Source organism: Oryctolagus cuniculus, chromosome 15, assembly GCF_051225735.1.
Source record: "Oryctolagus cuniculus isolate XC-2025 breed Fujian yellow rabbit chromosome 15, ASM5122573v1, whole genome shotgun sequence".
Lineage (NCBI taxonomy): Eukaryota > Metazoa > Chordata > Mammalia > Lagomorpha > Leporidae > Oryctolagus > Oryctolagus cuniculus.
The window spans coordinates 83,457,691-83,473,986 of NC_142881.1; the positions used below are offsets into that span (position 1 = coordinate 83,457,691).

Sequence of the window (16,296 nt, forward strand, 5' to 3'; positions counted from 1 at the left end):
AGCCTTTACATGGTTTGGCTTCCAAGAAACCAGCATTGATTCAGAAAACTCATTCAACGTTGCATCAGATGGCTAACAGGATGAATCTGGAGTGGTAGCAGAATTCATTGCAAAGAAGTAGAATTTTCTTCAGGCTCACTGAGGAGTACACTTCTAGCATTAAAGAACAGAGATCTAAATATCAGTAAGGACTGATCTGTAATAAATTTATCTAATAGTAAACTTCAAGAAAGTCAGGGATGGGATGATTTTGCAGCATTTTTGCACCATAATGCATGCACCCAAGGCCAAAGACAAGAAGGATCATCTCCCTACATTCCTAAAACTTAAGACCAACCAATCACTGGTTCATTCCACTTTTAGAGTTATTTAGTCGTCAAAGTGACAAGAAAAACAATATTCCAAATTAGTTTGATTATGTTAGCTTCCATGTTCCTTTTACAAAGAGTCTCAAAATGTTCCACCAAAACATGCCTAATGGCAGAATAATCTAACGATGCAATTTGAATGGGCTTATTCATTATTATGGGTGAGAAACTGAACCTGAAATGGCCAAGATGTGTCAAAGAGAACTGGTGTATGGTGAAGTCAGGGCTTGCCTAAGGCAACCTAACCAGACACACCGTTTCACTCTTAATTACCGTTCAACACTATTTGCTCCATATTTTCCATGGCATTCTGTTCAGAAGGTCACTTTGTCAATAACATCATGAGTTTAACATCCTGTGAGTAGATGAATCCTTTCCTTCCTGGAACATGCATAAATGATCTTAAGGCTTCTAAGGCAGCAAGACAGCTGCCACCTGGGCCTCTCCTAACACTGGCTCTATGGGGATCCAGCTATGGTGTAAGAAATCACTCCTACTGCCCATGTTGTGAGGAAGCAGAAGTGAGCCAAGTGGAGACACCACCTGGAGGAAGAAATGGTTACTTTCTGCCAGCTTTCAACAGCCTCATGATGAAGGAACCATCAGCCCAGCCACCACCAGACTATACACACAAGAACTCCAAGTAAGAACCACCCAGCCATCCCCCAAATACTGGGAAATTAATAAGTACCATTTAAACCACAACGTCTGGGATGACTTGTTACACGAGATTAGAAAATTGGAACAAATTTCTTTCTGCACCTAGGACTGCACTGTTTTTCAATATAGAACCATCTAACTAACTGTGTTTAACGCGAGGCTTGGGGCTAATTCTGTGTTTCAATAAAGCTGACAGATGTTTATGAGCACACACTATGTGCTAGGCACTTCTAACACCCTGTTGAACAAAACAAAATGTTCTGCCTTCTCAGAGAGCTTATGTTCCAACAAAGATTAAAACAATTAAAAGTACAAGAGTATTTGCTGAAGTTTGTGGAAAATGACATTTACATATTTACTTTGGTGCAATTTTTTTCACATATTGAAATATATTGCATGCTTCTGGTTTCATTCCTGAGCAATTCACCTTTTCGTTAATCAGTTTTGGACTAGGACTTGAGCTTAAATTGAGTCTTTTTCTTAACATGATTCTCTTGGGAGTTGATGTACGGCTGTTGGTGATGACATTTTGATTCAAACTTATATCTTGACTCTCCTGGTTGTTGCCAATCAGGTCATCACTTGGGGCCACTTGCAGGTGCAATTTATTTTTTAAATCCATGCATGTGAACTTCAGAAAGCTCATGGAAAAGCCCCTCATGAAAAACCCTTGCCAACAGACAACATGGAAGGGTTACTCCGTAACACATGGGCATACCTGTTGTCTGCTAATTCTACTTTCTTGCAGGATATAAATTATGGACCTGAGAAACAATCTTCTGATCCCTTGGCTCAATCTTCCTTTTGCACCTTGCATTCTTGAGATCTATTTCCAAATTGCTTTCCAAACACCAATTTATCAGCATTTGCTGAGACATTACTAGTGCAAATGTTGTGTGAAAAGGAGATTAATGATCAGTAATACAAAGTAGATTCTGTCTGATACTGGATAAATCTGAGTGGATCTGGAGGTGTGGTTCAGAGGGTTAAGCTGCATTTGGGACACCAGCTTCCCATATGGGACTTAAGGTTTTGAATCCTGGCTCTTTGGCTTCTGATTCAGCTCCCTGCTAATGCACCTGGGAGGGCAGAAGACAACCCCGGTGCTTGGACTCCTGCCATCCATGTGGGAGATCTGGATTGGGTTCTTGGCTCCTAGCTTTGGCCTGGCCATTGTGGTCATCCAGCGAGTCAATCAGTGGATTAAAAACCTTGCTCTATTATTCATACACACACACAAACACACACACACACACACACACACACACACGTAATTCAAGAAACCATTCCCGGGGCCCGCGCTGTTTCAAAACTGGTAAAGCCGCCGCCTGCAGTGCTGGCATCCCCCACGGGTGCTGGTTTGAGTCCAGGCTGTCCCACTTCCAATCAAGCTCTATGCTATGACCTGGAAAAGCAGTATAAGATGGCTAAAATCCTCGGGGCCCTGCATCCACACGGGAGACCAGAAGAAACCCTGGATCCCAGCTTTGGACCGGCACAGCTCTGGCCACTGCAGCCCTTTGGGGAATGAACCAGCGTTCTCAATCTCTCTGCCTCTCTGTAATCCTCCCTTTCAAATGAATAAATCTTTTTTTTTTTAATTTTGTGACAGGCAGAGTGGACAGAGAGAGAGAGAGAGACAGAGAGAAAGGTCTTCCTTTGCCGTTGGTTCACCCTCCAATGGCTGCCGCGGCCGGCGCGCTGCGGCCAGCGCATCGCGCTGATCCGATGGCAGGAGCCAGGTACTTATCCTGGTCTCCCATGGAGTGTAGGGCCCAAGTACTTTGGGCCATCCTCCACTGCACTCCATGGCCACAGCAGAGAGCTGGCCTGGAAGAGGGGCAACCAGGACAGAATCCGGCGCCCCGACCGGGACTAGAACCCAGTGTGCCAGCGCCACAAGGCGGAGGATTAGCCTAGTGAGCCGCGGCGCCGGCCAAAATGAATAAAATTTTAACAACAAGGAAGCCATTCTTCAGGCATTTCCCCAAATATAGCTTCAGTCAATGAGTGACAAAAAGTTACAAACACTTATGCAAACACAGAGGCAGGACACATAAAGCTTCGTAAGCAAAAAATGAAACCAAGTACATTAGAAAGTTTATTGTACTTGTAAGAAAAATGCAGATCAAGTAGAAGTCAATATAAAAGCTTTATATTACATATTTATTATATAAAGACTTTGACCAATGGGCAGAGATCTCTGTGCCATCTAAAGATGTGACTATTTTTCAAAACCTTTCAGTTTTCACAATTAAATTTCATTTTATCAGAGATAAAAAGAATATGATAATTGGGAAAAGCCATGAAATTAGATTTAACGAAAGTAGATCTGGGCTTAAATAGGAGACAAATTAAAACCTAAATTACATTTAGGCTTGGGTAACAAAATGACAACTCTGCGTGAGAATCTATGCACTGTGAACAAACTAGCAAAGCTTAAAAATTTACATGCGGGCATGTATAAAACTAGTCCAGATCCAATTAAATGGGACATTTGGAGGGCTAAAATATTAACTAAAGTCATACACACTCTATTTAAAAACCATGTGAAACTTAAATCAATAATCCTAGAGCTTTAAAAAGGGAAATTGCGTGCATGAACACTCGGTAGCCTTTGTCAATTCAGTGTCTCATGATAACAGATTCAGGTACTTGTGTATTCAGCCTTAAACACAAATGCTTTTGATTATCCAAGGGCCAAGAGACAGCAGGAACAGAAACGAGCAGAAAACCTCAGGAGAAGGCAGAAGGTCACAGAGAACCCTACTCCTTTCAACTTATCTCACTCTACATTCCTACTTCCCTAGCCATCCCAAACCAGAATGCATCTCTTCACAATCAACAGGTAGATAATCCCATGAACCCGGAAACTGTCTGCAAACCTGCTCCTCACTTGGGCTAGCACTGAGGCACAGCAGATGAACCGCCGCCTGTGAGGCCAGCATCCCATACGGGCACTGGTTCGAGTCCCAGCTGTTCCACTGCTGATCCAGCCTCCAGCTAATGTGCCCAGCAAGGCAGCAGATGTCTCTATAGTCGAGCTCTCCCACCAACACGGAAGACCTCAATGGAATTCCAGGCTCAAGGTTTTTGCTCTGGCGAGCCCTGGCAATGGCAATCATTTAGGGAGCGAACCAGTGGATGGAAGAACCCCAGGCCCCCGTCACTCTGTCACTATCTGTACTGTGCCTTTATGTCTTTTAAATAAATAAAACCAAAAAACCATTTTTCAAAACCCAACCATTAAGTGCAAAAAAGTTTTTTCATCACTTTGCATCCTATCCAAAACACCCCAGAGAAACATATTTTTACTAGTATTAGTCTGCTTTTTGACTATCAGCACCGCCCCCCCCCCCAACACACACACCAAACTGTCGCTCCCCCTCTTCGTGGAGGAACGACACAGAACCCTGCCTAGGCTTCATATCCGAGTCACGGCACCATTATGTCGCTCCCCGTCTTCATGGAGGAACGACACTAAGCCTTGCCTAGGCTTCATATCCGAGTCACGGCACCATTATGTCGCTCCCCGTCTTCGTGGGGGAGCGGCACACCGCCGGCCGGCTCTCTCGGGGGCTGCACAGGTGTTCCCTCAGATGTTCCCCTTAGATGTTCCTGGTGCATGTTGTCTCTCTCCTCTTTTATAGTCCTCCTCCGCCAATCCCAACTCGGCTGCCCACACGCCAAGTACGCTGCTCTCCTCCAATCAGGAGCAGGATTGGCTCCTGGAGGTCATCACTCAAGTTGGCAAGAGGCAGCTGCGTAGAAGCTGTTTTCTCCTCTCCCAGCGCCATATTGTGGGAGAGCAGATGCATAGAATAAGTCTTAATTCCAGTAACTCAGTCCAGTCCGGGTTGCTCCCCACACCAAACAGACTGCAGAACAGGCCAGAACCTTGCAGAAGCTGCCAAGCGTCAGGTTGTTTCTGACATATTGTCATACAAACACTGAAGTAAAGACTAAACAGAGCAGTGCCTCCTCACACTGGGCACCAAATGCAGGGGAAAGGGTGCAGATCCACAGCAGTCACAATACAAACTCACAGCCAGATCAAACTTAGTCAAAGAAAAGAAACTCCCAGAGTTGGACCAACTGCCAGCGAGCACACAGACTGAACACGTGGCAGACGGCCCAGACCCCAGCAGGAAGGGCCTTTTTAAATCTTAGGTGGGCTAATGGTGGGTGTGGGTGGTAGCAGGTGGAGACGAGCATCTCTATGCAGGTTCTTCAAGTTTGGCCTCCTGGCTTCCAAACCTGGGGACAATGCAGGCAGTGGGGGGTGGAGGGGAGAACAATAGGATGTGAGATGAAACTGGTCTCTTGAAAGAAGGCATGAGTAACCAGGAGTTTTTTAAAATGGCTGAGACATCTGTCCTTGTTCCATCAATCCTGATTTTGAGTATAGATAAGGAAGCGGGGCGCTGGTTTCTTTCTGGCTACTTCCTGCTGATACGGGGTGTAGACGTGGGGCAGGGTATCTATACGCTGGATCAGATTGATTGGAGAAGGAGAGAGCAAGCAGCCTTGTATTGCTCCTGCGTGACGGCTCGAGATACAGCAGTCACAGCCTCCTGTAAGGGCTTCTGAAACATGTACATGTTGTACATGGTAGGAATAGCAGCTAACGATTACGAGGATAAAAAGACAAATCAGAAACATTGCCCATGGTGGGAACGATGCCAAAATGAGGACAATGGGGGATATAGGAAAGAAAGAGTCCTGTCCAGTTAATGCGAAGACAGGTTTATGCCTGACCACTCCATGTGTAGGGTGTCTAACAAGCAGATTAGAAACACAAGGTGTAAGCCACAGGACACAGTCATTGTTACAGGATCTAAGAAAGGAGGGAGTTTTCCTACTGAGATGCAAATGGAAACTGACAGAAGGGGTTCAGTAATAAGCAGGTGTGTTTTAAGGCATGGCCAAGGAATCTGTGAGGTCCAGACCTGCCTGTCTCTTCACATGTAGCCCTGGATGAGACATAGCAAGGGAGATGGGAACCCCCTTGGGGAAGACACCCCGTTGACTTCCATTACCCTTGTTGGCCGGGGAGGAGGGCTGGCCTGAATAGGAAGTTAGTATTGAAGAGGTGGCATCTGCCTTGATTGGTGCTGACCCGAGGCTGTCCTCCTGATGGCGGTGGTTACTTTGGGAGCTGGGCAGAGGGAAACGCTTTTTAGCCTGGGGCCAACAGGGTCTGCGGTTCTGACCCAGGAGTCCTTCAACCCCGAGGGCAGTTCCGTTTTCCAGTGGCCTGGCTCTTGTCACAGCCGACAGGGCTCTTCATGACAGCTACTTGCCCAATGCCCTGACCCCTCATTTCCTAAACAGGTGCCATTCAAGGGTGGACTGGCCTGGCTGGGTCTCCTTGATGGCAGATCATGGTGTAAAGTGGCCATTAACTGGCCTGCCACCTAACTTTACATTGCTATTGCTGCCTCACTCGCTCCTCTTTCTCCTGGTCTCTGTTAAAGTAGAACCCAGAAGCAGCCTTTAGGAATGGCAGCCAAGGGGGCGCTCAATCCCGTCGCTAATCTTTGGTGGCCTGAGCTAGCAATCTACGGTCACAGGCATATTACGACAATATTCTTCCTGTGAGGTAAGATGATGCCAATGAGGAGAGCTATGTTCTTCTATGTAAGATCAAAACCTTGAGACCACCCTATCGAAACTGTCTAATATAAGGTCTGAAGATCAAACTGTACACCCTGATGGGGAGTCCTGCAGAATAGAATCAGTTCCCCATCTTGAAGAGACTAGAGAAATGAGGGAACAAGTCAGATTTCCAGACTGCTTACTGTCAATAACTTAAAATCCCGTGAAAACTTAGCAAACATTTCAGCTGTCAAATAACTTATGAAAACATTTACCGAAAGGTCCAATGCCTTCAACCAATGTTAAGAGTACATATAGTTGGAAATACTTCTCAAATGTCTAACACAAGTGTAACCCAATTGAAACAGAGAGCTGTTAATAAATTTTCCCATGTGGACATACAATACATGCACACATATGACACAGTACAGGAGAGTGACAGAACAGTTTGTTACTAGCAGAGAGATTTTTGTCTGCCACTAGACAAGGGAGGGGAAAAGATGGAAGGCGACTAGGCATGGAGCATTCTTTGGAACACAGTTGCTCAGGACTCACCCCTGCTCCTCAGTTTTTTTGTTTTTTGTTTTGTTTTGTTTTGTTTTGTTTTGATAGCTCTGCGAAACATATTATTAGAGATGGCTGGAAAAGAGGTTCTGTCTTTGTGCAAGAGAGAATTTAGATGTGAGAGCAGCAGTGTGAGATGCAGCTCCATTACATTAAGTTTCAGGATTTTCGGGTTCATAGGAGGAGGGAAGCGACGGGTAGAGAAGACTATTTTAATTAGGACAGAAAGGGGGGAACCGTAAAGAGAGCAGGGGCTTAGCTTGTGGGACAGAGGGTGGCATGTGGGAGTGTGGGTGGTGGTGCTGAAGTCAGGCTTCATTGCATCTGAGCAGCAGGCAGAGTCCTTTCTTAAGCTCTTGTTGGGGGAGGTGCTGAGCACCACATGGACCCTGAGAAGGTGGGCACACGTGAGAAAGGCTCCTAGTTGAAGTTTACAGTGCATTGTCTTTGGAGCTTGGCATGTCTCAGGTGCAGAGCTTTCCAGAGCCAATACACATTCTGCTAGCCTTTACACTATCTTTCTACATCCAGGGGGAGGGACTGGCAGAGGAGACTGGAGAGGAGAGATCAGAAAGAGAGGAAAGAGCCAGTTTTGGCTGCCAGTGACAGGAGTGGGGAAGAGCCAGACAGGGGGAAGGGTAAGGAGAGGGTCATGGTCCAGAGGCTGCAGCATCCCTGAGAGAACAGTGGAAGGGAAAGTCGAGGGTTCTAGGGGAGATTCCAAGTGTTTCTCTGGTTTTTGGTCTTGGAATTAGAAAAGCTGACCTCAGGGGGGCTTAATGAAGGGGAATCAGGTGGGTTGGCCAGACAGGAATCACCAGATGGACGCTTGGGAGGACCCTGGGGTGGGCAGGGAGGAGGGTCACACTCCCGGGCCAGGATCTCAGAGAGGAGGATATGAGGGAGGGACGGAGAGCTTACAGAGAGTTTGATCTCCCTCAGGAAGAGCAGGATAAAGAGAATTCCGGGGAGAAGAGGCTGGAAGGGTGCTAACTTTCCTTGTTGCCAGTGGAGAGGGAAAAGGAGGCACCAGAGAAAGAGGGGGAATGGAGTGAGCAAAGGGTTGTGTTCCTGAAAGGCCAGCTTCTCAGGTGTGGGAGAAAGGAGGGGTGGGCAGGCTGACGATTTAAGGGGTGGCTCCAGGCCTTCTTCCTCCATGAGAAATTAGAGTGAGCAACGTTGACCCCAATGGAGGAAAAGGGCTTGGAATAGGAGCTTCTGACCATTTGCCTTTTCTCTGTGTGAAGTTATTAAAATCTTGGAGAATTTTGAGACAAAAAAAAAAAAAAAAAAACAACACCAAATTCGTGCTGAGGTGGAATAATCGCTTTGGCTTTGTCTCCCCCTTCAGGCCCAGCTTGTGCAAGTCTGCAGAGGCAGGCCAGAGGGGAGCTGAAATTTGGAACCCATGGATTAAGCAAACTACGGTCTGAGGGAAGAGGTTCTTCTAGCAGGGTTTCCCTGGGAAAAAAATCACCTCAACCGAGCACCTAAGTCCTGAGTCCTCTAACAGGAGGCAGCGATAGAAACCAACTAAACACCCAAGCCCTCCGAGGGGGGGATGAACTGGTCACGAGCATCGCCCCAGCATGCCTGAGGAGAGAGTGACCTCTCTTACCAATCTGATGGGCTGAGAACTAGGTCCGATGTGGGCATGCAGCGATGAGATCAGGCAAAGGCTCTGGCTGTGAATTCGCTCCAAATGAGAAGTGCAAGAGGGAGTGAGAAAATGTTCTGGAGAGGCGTCTCTCAGGGCCTTCCAGGTCAGAAGGGAAAAAGGAGATTGTAGGAAAGAGAAGGTTAGGGGTGGGTGGAGACACTAAAAAGGGGAAGGATTTGTCCAGATGAAGGGTGGGGGGGTCACAGCTCTCACCCAGAGAATACGAGATCGGCAGATTGGGACAAGATGCTGGCCCTTCCCTCTATTTCTCACACGGGGCACCAAATATAAGCAAAAGGGTGCAGATCAGAGAAAAGACAGAATACGAACTCACAGCCAGACAAAGCTTATCCAAAGAAAACAAATCCGCAGAGATGGGTGACCAACAGCTAGCACACAAGCACAAGCGCGCGCACACACACACACACACACACACAATACACAGCAGAGTGCCCAGACCCCAATAGGCTGGACCTTTTTATATCTTAGGTGCACTAGGGGTGGGGGGGGCAGTAAACAGAGGTAACCTTCTCCATACAAGTTTTTTCAAGTTTTGGCCCCCTGGCTTCCAAACATGGGGAATAATGCAGGGGGTGGGGTGGAGAACACCACATTGAGAGACTCAATTGGTCCCTTGAGAGAAGGTAAGGGTCACAGAAACCTAAAGTGGCTGAGGCGCCTGTCCTTGTTCCATCACTATGTACCTATGTCAAATATACACACACTGAATGTCTTGCTAACGGCAGGTAGAACCGTCTCTGCTGTCAAGCGTTAGTTCTACTGCTGGGCATTAGATGGCTGGGCCCCAGGGTGTTAACTCGACTACTTAATGTATATGCAAATCACACTACTTGTGGGTCTAGGGAGATGATGGTGAGGAAAACTAAGGTAGGAATTCAAGCCAGGTATACCACATATGTGGAAGTGATCCAACCTCACCCAGCATATGGGAGTGGAACCAGATCTTGCAAAATAGGCATTCCAATATTCCAAGACTGGGTGTCAGTGTCCCAAATAATGACAAATGACTGCTCCTTGACACTGCACATCCAGTTGAGTAAGAGTATATCTAATAATTTATGGCATTAATGACCAAGCATTTAACTAACTGTTTTAAAAGTATTATATATACAGGATGTCAGTCAAATCTGTAACACTCCCAAGAAAACATATACAAAAACGCAGGAGTGTGCCCAGTGTCGTCCAAGTAGAGGTACTCAAACTTAAACCTAACTAAAAGATTACATCACATATTAGTTAAGGGTAAAGGTAAGTATTACTATTCCCTGAACACTAAAAGTACTCCTGGTCAGTCCTCTCAGACTGACACTGTCAACATCAACCTTCTGCTGAATCCACTATGTAAATACTAAATACAAGTGTATAAAACAAGTTTTATAAAGTGATCTGGAAAGGTTTTATACAACCCTAGTACTTCATGGCATAAAAATTTCCTCCTGGGGAAAAGTAGCAATTGACTCAATGACCGGATTTGATGTAATTTGATTTTTCCTCCATTCCCTGTATTGTCCAAGTCTTCTATAATGAATGTGCACTTACAAAGAATAAAATTAAAACGAGCTGCACCCTATAACTCAAGGTCCCATCAATCCCGACCTTGCTTTGCGTAAATAGAGTAGAGCAGAAATGAGGCACATGAAACTTTTTTTTATAGAACCACAAGGGAGTGGCTGATCTAGATAGTATACTCCAGCACTGTACTGGCCCAGCAGGTGGCCACTACCAATCCTGGGTGACATGCTGGACACACTACACGTGACTAGTCCAAGCTGAAATGGGCTGTAAATGCAAAATATACATTGGATTTTAAACACTTTGGTCCAAAAACACTAAAGAAATCTCTTAACAGTTTTCAGCATATCAATTAAATGTTGAAATGATAGTACTTTGGGTATATTAGGCTAAAAAAACACTGAGGTTGATTTCACATCATTGTCAAATGAGGCTACCAGAAATGAACTCACAGTTTACACTAATTCGTATATTCAAACGAAGCCAGCAGCATGGCCGTCACCTGGGATCTTGTTCAAAGGCAGAGTTTTGGGCCCCAGCCCTGGAGTGCTAAGCAGAATATGCATGTTAACAAGACCCTCAGTTGATCAACATACACACTGAATACTGAGATGCACAGTTAAAGAAAACTTGTATTTTCCCTAAGCGTGACAATCTCACTTTTCTTCAATTTACCCAATCATTAAAATGCTACAAGGCTTTTGTGACAATTCTAGACAACAAGAACCTAAGGTGCATAAAAAATGCAAAAGCGTATTTCACTACCTGTTTTGGTGGTTTCTATTCCACAGAAGATAACAAATTGAAAAATAACAATCCAGTTCTACTATGAACGCTTGTTTTTAAAAATGCAAATTTGCGCAAAAACAACTGATGCATCATGGACTTTCAAACCAACCTATTAATGCACCAAGAACATATCATAGTGTCTGTGCAAAACTGCCAGTGTCAATAGAAAAAAAGACTGAAAATCAATTAAAATACCATAGAGTGTCTATGGAGCCACAAGATGTTAGGAAAATCTAAAGGTGTCCACTTAATAATTTCACCAAAATAAGGAACTTAAAGAATACTAAAAAAATACAAGAAACATTTCAATTTAAAATGTAGGACGAATAGAAAAAAACAGCATATGACAAAAGTAGTGTAAACTTAGTGCACAAGAATACTGTGCTGATACAAACAATGAACTCATTTAGAGGAAGCCACTGTTCTGGTCTCCAAAGTCCTTTCCTGTATGCCACTGCACCTGTTGATTCTACAGAGATGCATTACTCAAAACTAAAGCAAGCAGTTGCTCACGTCCCCATGCTTCTGACTGATTATAATTTAATAAAATTCTGACTGATTATAATTTAATAAAAGGAAATGCGCCCACAGGAAACTGAAAAAGAATTGATTCTCTCTGCTCCACACTCCCACTTAGTTATCCGCCACCCAAGAAAATTTATACAGAGAATCCATACTTATTCACAAGACTATACCAAAAACATCGTTTTGTGTGATTCACCTGCAAAAATGTGAATTTCTGAAGAGCTACTAGTGGAAGTGGGGTACTTAGGCCCTCAAAGATTTGCTGAATAAACGATAACGAGCCTGTGAGTTCACACAATGAAAGAAAAGCTTTATCTGATTAAATTCAGTGTAGGAAGTGCTGGTTTCCTTTTTTTAAATGAAATAAAAAATACAGCTAGTTTGAAGAATAGCTTGACGGTAAATCAGATTTTTTAAAATTTTTCAAATGCTGTTTGTATATCCTCTGTGTTTCTCCCCCATTTTTCACTGTCAAGAAGTAAGGTATAGACAAAGGGATCTGTAAGTTACATATAGGCCTTAATACTAAAGGTATACAAATACTAACACACTTTGAAAAAATAACCTCATTTCCAAGAAAATACAGAACAGATCCAACATGGCTGAATAGGGTATAGCAACAATAATATGTTGCACGTTGCGGCCATCTGGGGAGTGAACCAGGGAAAGGAAGACCTTTCTCTCTGTCTCTCCCTCTCACTGTCTGTAACTCTACCTCTCAAATAAGTAAAATCTTGAAAGAAAATTCATGTGGAATCACAAAAGGCCACAAACAGTTGGAGTGATCTGGAACAAGAAAACCCAACCTGGATGAATCATAATGCTCGATTTCAAAGTATTCTACAAAGTTACAGTAATTAACACAGCTTAGTAATGGCATAAAATCCAACACGTAGCTCAATGGGACAGACGAGAGAGCCCAGAATTTAATCTGCATACAGATAGCCAGCTGACTTCTGACAAAAGTGCTCAGACCACACAGTGGCGTTAAGGATAATATTTTCAAAATGGCGCTGGCAAAACTGAATGCATATACGTAGAAGAACCAAAGTAGATCCATATCTCTCTTCACATACAAAAATCAACTGAAGATACATCAAGGACCCAATTTAAGACCTGACATTATGGACATTATGAGGCTGCTAGAAGAAAACGTGGGGAAACACTCAAAGACGATGGTGTGGGAACAACTTCTTGGATGGGAACCCCCGAAGCACAGGCAGCAAAAGCAAAACTAAGGAAACAGGACTTTATCAAACTCAGAAACAAAGCACATGACAATTAGAGTGGAGAGATGTACAGCAGAACGGAAAAAATAGTTGCAGGGGATTAATATCCCAAATACACATGCAACTTAAAAAAGTCAACAACAACAAAATCAATCCAGTTCGGAAATGGAAAAGGACTTCAAGAGACAATTCTCAGAAAGAAGAAATACAAATACAAATGGCAAACAACCATATGAAAAAATGCTCAACATCTCCAGGCTTCAGGGAAACTCAAATCAAAACCACAATGAGGTATCTCCTTACCCCTATTAGAATGGCTGAAATCCAAACAACAGAGGAACAAGTGCTGGCATGGATGTGGGGAAAGGGGAACACTTAGACGCTGCTGGGAGGAATCTCAGGGAATCGAACAGAAAGAAATGTTTGTGTGTATCAGTACTGATGCGAATACAGTTTGTAAAACTTTGTTTTATGCCTTTGTGAAACCGATGGTTAAAAATGTTATCCTACCACAGTTTCAATGATCTACAGCTACTTAAAGATTTACCACAGAGGGATGAAACGCTCATTTCTCCGTTCAATTACTGTTTACACTCGGTGTCTATAGTCTCACTAAACTGGTATAATTTTGTTTTTTACTCGCTAAACTTATCTAGTGAAGTATTAAGCCTTTTTACTGTAATGTAATTTGAAAACTGGCTCAAAATCTAAACCAAAGACAGAAAGAAAAAGAAGAAGGAAACACAGTGGAAAGGAGAAAGGGGGAGGGAGGAAGGCAATATCATGGTGTTCTTACAGCTGTGTCTACAAAACACACTGAGTCTGCTAAACACTAATTAAAAGAAAAAAAGAAAAGACAAAGAAAACCGACGCACATCCATTTGTTCCCCACATCACCGCTTACCCATTTGCCAAACAAACTGCAAAAACGCAGTACAGAACTAAGAAAATAAGGTACATTCAATAAGTAAGAATTATTGAAATGTATTAACTATAAACAGGATATGGTAAAAAAAAAAAAGCTACATCACAAAGCTCCACAGAGTACCAAAGTATTAACATAAAATGTGTGTACACATGAAAAAGGTAAAGAGTATATGCAGAGAAATAAATATATGAAGGAAATGAAATTAAAACACATTGTAAGTTCTTAATTTCCTTTTTTAAACTGTTGCTAAACTGTCATGGTTTTTCGAATTCAGAGGGACAAGGATTTGAAATCTTGGTTACCAAGCCAATTAAGGTCACCTGCATCCCAACCCTGAAGAACCCGGGTTCAGTATCCACCTCCGGCTCCTGACTCTAGCTTCCTGTTAAGGTGGATGGGGAAGGCAATTGTGATGGCTCAAGAAATCGGGGAGCTGTTTCTGGCTCCTGCGTCTACCTTCCTGTAATGTGGACCTGGAGGGCAGTGGATAGGACTCAGGCATTTGGGTACCCGTCACCCTTGCTGGGAACACGGAATGAGTTCTCCAGTCCTCAACTCAGCCAGGCTCAGGCCCAGTAGTTGTGGGAATTGGGAAGTCAACCAGCAGATGAGAATCCTCTTTATGGCTGTTTCTTGCCGTGTGTGTGTGTGTGTGTGTGTGCGTGTGTGCGTGTGTGCATGTACATGCATGGGTATGAATATCTGCCTCTGAAATAAATCTTAAGAATACATAGAAACCACCCACTTTGGAAGAATTTTAACTTTAGTTGGTTAAGAGGCAAAGAGATGGAGCTCTCCCATTTACTCCCCCACTCCTTAAATGCCTGCAGCAGCTAGGACTGGGTCAGGCTAAAGTTAAGAGCCAGGAACTCAGTCTCCCATGGGGCTGACAAGTACCCAGACACTTGCCATCACCTGCTATCTCCCCAGGACACACCTCAGCAGGAAAGCTGGAATTGGAAACGATCCAGAGTTCCAATCCAGACGCTGGAACACAGGCCACAGACACCCCAAGCAGAAACTGAACTCCCACATCAAACGTGCGCCCCCAAGCATCTGACAAATGACGCCCACAGGCTGTGAGCCTAAAGCCAGGGCAAGGGGCACTCTCCAAGCTAGAGAAAACCCCCTCGCAACTGCCTGCCTAGCTTCCTTCCCCTTCATTTAGTAGATTACGACTGCTGTGACGTGTCCGGACCCAACCTGTTAATCCGTACTGCCCACCTGATGCCCACGCCACGGCCAACTCAAGCCGCCACCGCGCCCTCTCTCTCTTCTGCTGCCCAACGCAGAGCCACAGCCGCCTGCTTCACTGCCGCCCCAGCGTCACTGAGGCCCCGCCGCCTTCGCCGCGGCTGCCCATCACGTCAGCACCGCCGCCCCTACCTGCTGCTTCCTTCCCGGCCGCCCGACGCTGCTGACCCCGGACTCTGCACCAGAGCCGCCCCGCGGTATCTTTCCGCTCCGCCCCGCCCGCCACCGACCTGCGCCATCCAGAGCACCACGTCCCACGGGACGCCCACACGACAGCAGCCGCTTCCTGGCTTCCTGGTTCACTGCCGCTGCAGCCGTTGCCAGCGAACACTGAGGCTTCCGGCCTAGGAAGTCCCAGGCTTCAGTTAGGCCGAGGCACAGCCGCACTTCCCCGCCCAGGACGTCCGACCCGGAGCCGCCACCGCCGCCTCTATCCCCGCCACGCCTCACCGCCGCCTCTATCCCCGCCACCCCTCACCGCCGCTGCCGCCGCCTCCTTCGCCGCACTTCCCAGGGCTACACTCACACCGTCCCCACCTACCTCTGCTTCCTCGGAGACCTCCGACTTCTCAGACCGCTGCCGCCGATGAACTTAGCTGCCACGCCCACGACGTCGAACGCGACCCCGACGCTACGCACGCTGGCGCCGACGCTGACGCCGACGCTACGCACGCTGACGCCGACGCCGACGCTGACGCCGACGCCGTACAGGACGCTTTGACGCTGACGCTCACTGACACTGCATCTGTGACAGCGTCTGCGTTGTAACGTCGTGTATGGCGTCGGTGTCGGCGTCGGCGCCAGCGTGCGTAGCGTCGGGGTCGCGTTCGACGTCGTGGGCGTGGCAGCTAAGTTCATCGGCGGCAGCGGTGAGGAAGGAAGTGGCGGCGGCGGTCTGAGAAGTCGGAGGTCTGCGAGGAAGCAGAGGTAGGTGGGGACGGTGTGAGTGTAGCCCTGGGAAGTGCGGCGAAGGAGGCGGCGGTGCGGGGTGGCAGGGATAGAGGCGGCAGTCTTTCCGCGCCGCCGCCGGCGCCCGCCACGACCTGCGCCGTCCAGAGTACCATGTCCCACGGGACGCCCACACGACAGCAGCCGCTTCCTGGCTTCCTGGTTCACCGCTTCCAGCGAACACTGAGGCATGCGGCCTAGGAAGTCCCAGGCTTCAGTGAGGCCGAGGCACAGCCGTAC

The 16,296-nt window shown here is 46.1% G+C and overlaps 1 protein-coding gene across 1 annotated transcript in view; it reads right to left on the minus strand.

Moving 5' to 3' along the window:
* LOC149122130 (uncharacterized) overlaps positions 1–16,248 on the minus strand; it is a 30,342-nt gene extending 14,094 nt beyond the window's left edge. The window contains exons 1-2 of the mRNA XM_089313643.1: positions 15,650–16,248; positions 15,339–15,452 (exon numbers count right to left, since the gene is read on the minus strand). Of these exons, the coding sequence (XP_089169769.1) occupies positions 15,339–15,452; positions 15,650–16,248 (713 nt within the window). The remainder of the gene's footprint in view (positions 1–15,338; positions 15,453–15,649) is intronic.
* Between the last annotated feature and the right edge of the window lie 48 nt (positions 16,249–16,296).